This window comes from Trypanosoma grayi (genome assembly GCF_000691245.1).
Source record: "Trypanosoma grayi strain ANR4 Tgr_744_V1, whole genome shotgun sequence".
Classification (NCBI taxonomy): domain Eukaryota; phylum Euglenozoa; class Kinetoplastea; order Trypanosomatida; family Trypanosomatidae; genus Trypanosoma; species Trypanosoma grayi.
Window position 1 is genome coordinate 1 of NW_008826363.1, and position 8,509 is coordinate 8,509.

At 54.8% G+C, this 8,509-nt stretch overlaps 8 protein-coding genes across 8 annotated transcripts; 7 read left to right on the forward strand and 1 right to left on the reverse strand.

Moving 5' to 3' along the window:
* Window positions 1-70: 70 nt before the first annotated feature.
* On the forward strand, window positions 71-556 carry DQ04_07441000 (Major Surface Protease; the record flags this gene model as incomplete). Its single annotated transcript, XM_009315162.1, has 1 exon — window positions 71-556. The coding sequence occupies one exon, from the start codon at window positions 71-73 to the stop codon at window positions 554-556; it is 486 nt and encodes a 161-aa protein (XP_009313437.1).
* Window positions 557-591: 35 nt separating this feature from the next.
* Window positions 592-891, forward strand: DQ04_07441010 (hypothetical protein; the record flags this gene model as incomplete). Its single annotated transcript, XM_009315163.1, has 1 exon — window positions 592-891. The coding sequence occupies one exon, from the start codon at window positions 592-594 to the stop codon at window positions 889-891; it is 300 nt and encodes a 99-aa protein (XP_009313438.1).
* Window positions 892-1,267: 376 nt separating this feature from the next.
* On the forward strand, window positions 1,268-1,507 carry DQ04_07441020 (putative cation transporter; the record flags this gene model as incomplete). The annotated part of the gene is made up of 1 exon (XM_009315164.1): window positions 1,268-1,507. One exon carries the CDS (start codon window positions 1,268-1,270, stop codon window positions 1,505-1,507), a length of 240 nt encoding a protein of 79 aa, XP_009313439.1.
* Window positions 1,508-2,178: 671 nt separating this feature from the next.
* On the forward strand, window positions 2,179-3,312 carry DQ04_07441030 (putative cystinosin; the record flags this gene model as incomplete). Its single annotated transcript, XM_009315165.1, has 1 exon — window positions 2,179-3,312. The coding sequence occupies one exon, from the start codon at window positions 2,179-2,181 to the stop codon at window positions 3,310-3,312; it is 1,134 nt and encodes a 377-aa protein (XP_009313440.1).
* Window positions 3,313-3,686: 374 nt separating this feature from the next.
* DQ04_07441040 (hypothetical protein) lies at window positions 3,687-4,154 on the forward strand (the record flags this gene model as incomplete). The annotated part of the gene is made up of 1 exon (XM_009315166.1): window positions 3,687-4,154. The coding sequence occupies one exon, from the start codon at window positions 3,687-3,689 to the stop codon at window positions 4,152-4,154; it is 468 nt and encodes a 155-aa protein (XP_009313441.1).
* A 762-nt stretch (window positions 4,155-4,916) lies between these two features.
* DQ04_07441050 (putative cation transporter) lies at window positions 4,917-5,708 on the forward strand (the record flags this gene model as incomplete). Its single annotated transcript, XM_009315167.1, has 1 exon — window positions 4,917-5,708. The coding sequence occupies one exon, from the start codon at window positions 4,917-4,919 to the stop codon at window positions 5,706-5,708; it is 792 nt and encodes a 263-aa protein (XP_009313442.1).
* Window positions 5,709-6,462: 754 nt separating this feature from the next.
* DQ04_07441060 (cystinosin) lies at window positions 6,463-7,599 on the forward strand (the record flags this gene model as incomplete). The annotated part of the gene is made up of 1 exon (XM_009315168.1): window positions 6,463-7,599. The coding sequence occupies one exon, from the start codon at window positions 6,463-6,465 to the stop codon at window positions 7,597-7,599; it is 1,137 nt and encodes a 378-aa protein (XP_009313443.1).
* A 333-nt stretch (window positions 7,600-7,932) lies between these two features.
* DQ04_07441070 (hypothetical protein) lies at window positions 7,933-8,509 on the reverse strand (the record flags this gene model as incomplete). Its single annotated transcript, XM_009315169.1, has 1 exon — window positions 7,933-8,509. A coding segment is annotated over one exon (577 nt), but the record flags the coding sequence as incomplete, so codon positions are not given.

Here is an 8,509-nt window from a genome sequence, read left to right on the forward strand (position 1 = left end):
GCAGGCGTACACCCTTTCCGGTGGGGAGAAGACTTGGGCGCCGATCCGCATCAATGTGTCCACGGAGGACATGAACAATCCGGCCAAGTGCGGCCGCCGATCAGGAGCTGAGTGTCCCAACTTTCGTGTTGGCACGGCTCCCTGCACCAGAGATGATGTTATGACTGCTGAGAAGAGGCCAGTCATCGTCAAGCACACTATTCCTCTCGCTGTTGAACTACACCCATCACGTCTTCTTGTTCAACGGGAGGACAACAATATTGTGGTACCTCAGTTTAATTCGGTGGTTTGTGTTAGTTTCACTGTTCCTGAGGCACACCGTACAACGGGTGTGGAGGATGCTGACATGATTCTGTACGCTGCCGCTGGTTCTTCAGCCGGCACCAACGTTGCGTGGGCGGGGAGCTGCGCCTCACTAAAAAATGGGCGTCCTGTTGTTGGTGTCATCAACTTTGCGTCTCAGTCAATCGCCGTTATGCGATTCACAATTCGCATAACCGCGCATGGGCTTGCGCATGCACTTGGCTTCAATTATGAGCAGATGGGTGCCCTCTAAATGGCTTGCTTTGTATCTCCAACGTTTGGGTACCAATGTCACAGCAAGCACGGGCCCACAAGGCACCGCATGATCAGACATGGATTCAGGCCGGACACCGTGAAACTGGGCCAGCGCGGACAGCGCGAAGAGACGAGCCTGCACTTAGCTGTCCTGCCCTAAAGAGTCTCCGTTGTCACTTTACTGTGGATGGGGGCAATGTGGAGAAGCTATGGCTTCACGAAAGAGTTGTTCCACTACCTTCTTGCAGTGGAACGGCTTTGTCCTCAACAGCCTTCCCCGATGGACGTGACGTCCATCATGCGGGATCAGGTATAGCGCATTCCCCCCTTTAAGCCCCGTTAGTTTATGGATTTTGGCCGAGCCTGACAACAATACGTGCCATCCCTCTTCAATGATTTAACTAGGGGAGGGCAAGTAGGCCTACTGATCCCGGCTAAGGGAAATTGGTCGCCCGAATCCTTCAGATCGTGTTTCCTCAACGGAAAGGCTCGGCAAAACGTATAACAAAATACAAAATCTACCAAACTTGGAACCAAAAACTATAAAAACAACAGAATGCAAGGCAAAACAAAGGGGTTTTTATTTTGTATCATCGATAGGTGGTGATGAACGTGCTCTGCGCTGGTGGCCAGAAGAGCGGGGCCATTAACGAACTTCGAGAAGGCACGATGACGAGGAAGAAAGGATGTGGCGCTTGCGTTCCAACAGATGTGTGAGAGACTTGGGCTTGGCTCGCGTCTTGTAACCGCGTCGATGCGCTTGACGCTGGAGCTGCTGCTTGCGCTGATCTTCTCCATCACTGCGTCGCTGGGTGTAACAATCGTACTGGGTGCCGTAGAGGGCTCGAAGTTATCAGTTACGGGGAGATCTTTCGTGCTGATGCAGGTGATCTTGGGATTCTCTGTGCGGCGGTATACTTCTGTGGCTCGGTTTCGTTCTCATGCTTAACGATTTCTCAGTGGGCACTGCAGAAGCACGCGGGTGAGGAGACAGCGCGCCGCATCTGAAAGCGGATTGGGATGTGCGTCGCGCTGAGTGCCGGTGCCATCATAATGGCGGGGATTGGGAAGTGGTTGTGAGCGATGGAGTGGGGTCCGCTGAGGCGGGTCAGCTCTCTCTGAGTAAGAGTTGTGCTTGGTGTGCCCGCGTGTTGAACGACTCTGTGAGTTGTGCTTCAAAGTAAGTGTGATTTCCTGATTTGGTTTTCTCTTTGTTTGTTTCGTGCGTGGGGGCATGGCCGTCCCGCATTTAGGCTGAGCGGTGTGCCGCAGCGATTGGGTGCGCCTCTCTGCGGTGTGTGAAGCCCGTGTGGCCATGTGGGGTAGTGTGTGTTATGCTGTTGGTGTAGCCAGCGCGGAACGCACTGCGGACGGTGGCGTCTTTTCACTCGACGCTTTTTTTTTTCGTTTTGCAAGGTTTGATAAACAAGAGGGCTTTAATCGACAGGAAGCAACGCTGAGCTGAGGGTTCCAGTGGTGTGCCGCTGAGTTCCGTCCAGCAAAGGGTCCCTTTCCATGCATACAAATGCTCTTCGTCTTCTATCCTTCTATTTTTTTTTTGCTTCGTTTTGGCAAACGTGCAGATAAATCTCTCAATTTCCCTGCTTTATTTGCTCAAATATGTCAGCAGACCAACAGCCTGGTGAGCCGTGCGCCCCACCGGATGGCACGACGCATGTGCTTGTAGAGCCATTTGACGACGCGCCGCACACCAACTCCGGGGTGAGTGGCGGAGGTGACATGACTCCTTCTGACGAGAAAGACCCAGGTGAGGCGCCGCGCGTGCTCGCAGACCCATCGGGCATCAAGATCGGAAAGTACGAGATCCCGTCCGGCGTGGTGGCGATGGTGAGCACAGTTCTCATGGCCGGTGCGGCGGTGCTGCTGACGTTTGTGGCTCCTGTGGTGAACGCTAACCCGTACCCGTGGGACTACATATCCGCGTTGATCGGCTGGATTTACTTCTTGGCGTGGGGGGTGTCCTTCTTGCCACAGCTGTACTACAACGTGCGTCGGTGGAGTGTGGAAGGCCAAAGCTTCGACTTTGTTTCCTTGAACACCGTCGGGTTCATGTGCTACTCCACGTACAATCTCTGCTTTTACGCGAACGAAGCCGTGCAGGAGATGTACGAAAATCGCTACAATGGCGCATCAAACACTGTGGCGGTGAATGACGTGGTGTTTGCGGTGTACGCGTTAACATGCTGCCTTACGAATGGCCTGCAGATCATCTTCTTTGATCGTGGTGGGCAGACGGTCAGTCTCGTCGCACGGGTGCTTATCGGCGTCATTTTCTTTGTTATTCTTTTGTGGACGTTCTTGATCGTCGGTGGTGTTAAGACCACCGCCTTCTTCAACTACCTCGACCTCCTGTATGGACTGAGCATGATCAAACTGGGCATCAGTATTGTGAAGTACTGGCCGCAGATATACCTGAACTACAAGAGAAAGACCACAATTGGGTGGAATATCTGGAACGTTGTGCTCGACTTCACAGGCGGATTCTTAAGCATTGCGCAGCAGCTGATGGACAGTTGGGTGACTGGAAATTGGACGGGCATGACAGGCAACCCTGTGAAGTTCGCCCTTGGCTCAGTGAGCATGATATACGATGTTGTGTTCTTTGTGCAGCACTTTGTGCTCTACCGCGAGAACAACAAGGCGTTCGCGATGCCTCCGGTTCTCCGAGCAGAGGAGGAGGAGGAGGCCGTGGAGCGGGAGAGCACTTGTGCCGTTCAACAGCCGGAGGTGTGAGTGCGCTGTATGGCTCCGCGCATCACACTGCCGGGCCACGCGGTAATTCGAGGTAATTAAATGACGAGGCAAAACGAGTGGGAAATGAAACTTATTAAAGGCTAAGACGATGTTATGCAGTATCAAACGGTGGCGAAAATTCGGGTTTGGATAGTATTTTTTTGTTTTAGCGCGTTTGAACGAGGTAACTACTGAGCATTGAGTTATCTCATGACCACCCCACCGTTGATTTTTGTTGTTTTTATTTTTATTTTTATTGTTGTGTCTTTCCTTGTTCACCAGGCTGACTTTTACCCCCGATGTTGTGCCGCAGAATTACCCCTTGGGGAGGGCGGCGGTAACTGCGCGTGCTACGCTTGTAACTGGACAAAAATATGGGCACGTTGGTGCCACGAGCACTGCCACCTAAACAGCGCAAACATGCAGTGGCAGATGATATAACAAAAGAAAACGATAACATTGTTTATTTTTTTCTTGGCCGATCGACTTCATGTATTCTAGAGGTGCTGCGTTGTGTTTGTGGAATCTTTTTCGGTGTTGTGTTGCCTCTGCACCGTGCCACTGCTGTAAACATGACTTGCTTCCTTTTTGCCCTCGGTCTTCTGATGGTGCAGCAAGGCGTCGCGTGTCGCACCCTGGTGCAGCACAGGAAGTGCATGTCACCATCATCGAGACACCGGCTGGTGGGTGATGGGCAGGTGTGTTGGGGTGCTGGTTGCGTGGCGAATGCGGACGGGCGGCTTGGGCGTTGTGCGCAAGGTGGCCGAGGTACCGAGTGCGTGATTTCACCAGCCAGAGGACGCGAGGCGGTGACAATGATTCCCTTAAGGGGCGATCTGTAAGTGACGATGGATGCCCATCGTGGCTCTCCCAACCAACGGGGCTTCGCGGCGCCCCCTGCTCCGCTGTAGGCATGGCGTGGCGTCCCTTGCTGTCCCCGCTGCTCACGGAAGCTGGCGTCCGCCTGCGCCGCTAGCGGCTCTCCACGCTCTCCGACATCTGGGTGGCATCGCCCCGCTGCGAATGAACAAAGTTCTCGCGCTCGCGGGGTTTGCGACGGCCCAGCGAGAGATGATCGCCTGGGAGATGCGGCGCGTGCTTCGCTTCCCCGTAGGGCACACTGAAACGTGTGCCATGTAACAGTTACTGGTGCGCTGACACTGCTGTATCGGATATCGTGCTCTGGCAAGCGACCTTTCTCTGCACTTTGTCACTGTGACACACCAGTGATAAGCATTCTCGAAGCTCCGCCAAACCGTTGCTTCCCCAGCTTTCCCCTTTCAAGGTAGAGTAGAACAGAAGAGCCTTGAAATGGCTCGAAGTGTCCACGGCAGTCCATGGCATGACGGTCGTGGAGACTTCCGAAATTGCTACACTTGATTCGCATCAGAGGGCACAGCCACGGTGGGTGCGGTGGAGCCGACGGCCCGTACTCGGTTGGGCTGCACGTGGCGGCGATCTTCGTGGTGCTCGCCGCGTCGTTTATCGGGACGCTAATCCCGATTGCCGGGAAGTACGTGCCGTTCCTGCGGCTGAATCCGTTTGCTTTCGTCATTGGCAAGTGTGCAGCGACGGGGGTGGTGCTTTCGGTGGCGATGATCCACATGATCAACCACGCCGCTCACGCGTTCGAGGAGGAGTGCGTGCCGGAGTCGTTCAAGGAGTCGTACGACGCGTACGCGTTGATGTTCGCGATGGTTGCGGCAATACTGATGCACGCACTGGACGTGTCCTTGGACCTGACGTTTGCAAGCACCAAAAAGTCCACGCCCGCTTCGGAGCCTGCCAAGATTGAGGAAGGTATTCTTTCTGGGGAGCGCGTTGGCTCTTCGAGTGGCGAGGAGGATTGCTGCGGCCACCACAGCCACGCGGGTGCTATCGTCTCTCAGGGGAGGGCCCAGCGGGTTGCTTCTGCTCTGTTCATGGAGTTCGGCGTGACGCTACACAGCGTGTTCATCGGGCTGACGGTGGGTATCTCAAGTGACGCAGACACGAAGGCACTTCTTGTGGCGCTTGCGTTTCACCAGATGTTCGAGGGCCTTGCGCTTGGCTCGCGTCTTGTAGACGCATCGATGCGCCTGACACTGGAGTTGCTGCTTGCGCTGATCTTTTCCATCTCTGCGCCGCTGGGTGCCGCAATTGGACTGGGCGCCGTGGAAGGCTCGAAGGTATCAGTGACGGGGACATCTTTCGTGCTGTTACAGGCGATCTTCGATTCTCTGTGCGGCGGCATCCTGCTGTACCTCGGCTTCGTCCTCATGCTCAGCGATTTCTCGGCGGACCTTCGGAAGCACGCGGGTGAAGAGGCAGCGCACCGCATCTGGAAGCGGATTGGGATGTTCGCCGCGCTCTGGGCCGGTGCCGGCATAATGGCGGGGATCGGGAAGTGGTTGTGAGCGATGCGTCAGGGCCCGCTGCGCCGAGTTGGTGCTCTCTGAGTAAGGGTTGTGCTTGGTGTGCGCGTGTGTTGAACGACTGTGTGGGTTGTGCTGNAAAAAAAAAAAGCGTAATTTTCTGTTTCTTTTCTTTTTTTACGTTTGTTTGTGCCTGGGGGCATGGCCGCACCGCATTTAAGTTGTGCGGTGTTCCTACGTGGCGGGGGAGTGTGTGCGCAGCGGCGCTGGCGCCGGGCGACCGACAGAGCTGGTCGCTGGCCGCAGCCTGCGCGCTGCTCTTCCCCGCCGCGGAGGGACGGCGGTGTGCGGACGGCCCCCAGGTGCCAGAACTAATTACCAACATGGGCAGTGACAGCGCCGCAGTGATTGGGCGCGCCTCTCTGCAGTGTGCGAAGACGTGTAGCCATGTGAGGTTGTGTGTGTTGTGCTGTTAGTATGGCCAGCGTGGAGCGCACTGCAGACGGCGACGTCTTTTCCCGCGATTTTTATTTTGTTTAATGAGCAATGGGGTTTTAAACAGGAGTAAGCAATACTGAATCAAGGGCTTCGGTGGCGTGTCGTGGCAGGGCAGGGCGTGCCGCTGACCTACAGTCAGCAAAGGGTCCCTTTTCCTTGCATACACTTTTACTTCATCCTTTCCTCTTCTCTCCTTTCTTTCAAAAAAAAAAAACACACAAAAAATTTTGGTTTCTCTGCTGCGTTGTGGCAGACGCACAGGCAAACTTCTCAAATTCGTCGTCTTATTCGTTCAAATATGTTGGCAGAGCAGCAGCCGTGTGAGCCGAGCACTCCATCAGAGGGCGGGCTGCATGTGGTCGTGGAGCCATTTGGCGATCCAATGTGCGTGGACACCGCATCGGGAGGCGGCGGTGGTGGCAAGAAATCTCCTTATGCCGAGGATGGCACAGGTGAGGCGCCGCGCGTGCTCGCAGACCCATCGGGCATCAAGATTGGAAAGTACGAAATCCCGTCCAGCGTGGTGGCGATGGTGAGCGCAGTTCTCATGGCCGGTACGGCGGTATTGCTGACGTTTGTGGCTCCTGTGGTGAACGCTAACCCGTACCCGTGGGACTACATATCCGCGTTGATCGGCTGGATTTACTTCTTGGCGTGGGGGGTGTCCTTCTTGCCACAGCTCTACTACAACATGCGTCGGTGGAGTGTGGAAGGCCAAAGCTTCGACTTTGTTTCCTTGAACATCGTCGGGTTCATGTGCTACTCCACGTACAATCTCTGCTTTTACGCGAACGAAGCCGTGCAGGAGATGTACGAAAATCGCTACAATGGCGCATCAAACACTGTGGCGGTGAATGACGTGGTGTTTGCGGTGTACGCGTTAACATGCTGCCTTACGAATGGCGTGCAGATCATCTTCTTTGATCGTGGTGGGCAGACGGTCAGCATCACCACGTGGGTGCTCATCGGCGTCATTTTCTTCGTTATCCTTTTGTGGACGTTCTTGATCGTCGGCGGTGTTGAGACCACCGCCTTCTTCAACTACCTCGACCTCCTGTATGGACTGAGCATGATCAAACTGGGCATCAGTATTGTGAAGTACTGGCCGCAGATGTACCTGAACTACAAGAGAAAGACTACAATTGGGTGGAACATCTGGAACGTTGTGCTCGACTTCACAGGCGGATTCTTCAGCATTGCGCAGCAGCTGATGGACAGTTGGGTGACTGGAAATTGGACGGGCATGACAGGCAACCCTGTGAAGTTCGCCCTTGGCTCAGTGAGCATGATATACGACATTGTGTTCTTTGTGCAGCACTTTGTGCTCTACCGCGAGAACAACAAGGCGTTCGCCAGGCCTCCGGTTCTCCGAGCAGAGGATGAGGAGGCCGTGGAGCGGGAGAGCACTTGTGCCGTTCAACAGCCGGAAGTGTGAGTGCGCCGTATGGCTCTGTGCATAGCACCGAGGGACATACGGTGAAGAAGGAAGATAAGTGACGATGCAGAATGAACGGGAAGAGAGGCCTTGTGCAAGTAAAGATGGTGTCATCCAGTATCAAACGGTGAAGGAGGGTCAGATTTTGGTAGTACTCTTGGCTACCCCTATCTGAAAAAGGATAACTGCTGTGTAGCAGTCCATATCACCCCCACCCCGTCAATGATTGGCTTGTGTTTTTTTTTTCTCCAAGAATTACTCTCACCCATATCGCTCCGCAGGAGAACCCCTTAGAGAGGGAAGGCGCGGTAACCGCGCGTCGTGGTTCGCCTATTAACGGCGAACTATAAGGGTAGAGGTGCGACGAGTGCTGCCACCGGAAAGGGCAAAAAATGCAGTGGTGAGTGTTGTACAACAAATTTCAAAACAGCCTGCTCGCGTATGCTTTATTGTTTTCATGTATTCCAGAGGCGTTATGTTGTGTTTGTAGGATCGTTTTTTTTTTTTGTTTTTCTGTGTCGTGTTGCTTCTGCGTCCTGGCGATACTGTAAGCGGGACTTGCTTCCTTTCTTTCGGTCCTCTTAGAGCACAGCAAGGTATCGCGTGCCGCACCCTGGTGCAGCACAGGAAGTGCATGCCACCATCATCGAACCAGCGACTACCGGGTGATAAGCCGGTGTGCTGGGGTACTGGTTGCGTAACGAATGTGAGCGGACGGCTCAAACTGCACGACAGCGACGCACTGCAATGGCGCCCGTCAACTGTCGACGAGGGCCTCCTATCGAGCACGGTGTGCCTGTCGCCGCCAGTGGTGCGGCGCAGCGGTCGGGGGCGCGGAGAGTACGCCCCCGCGGCGCAGTGCTGGTGCGTCGCTGCCGTAAACCACCCAACGCCGGCGGCGAGGCAGCGG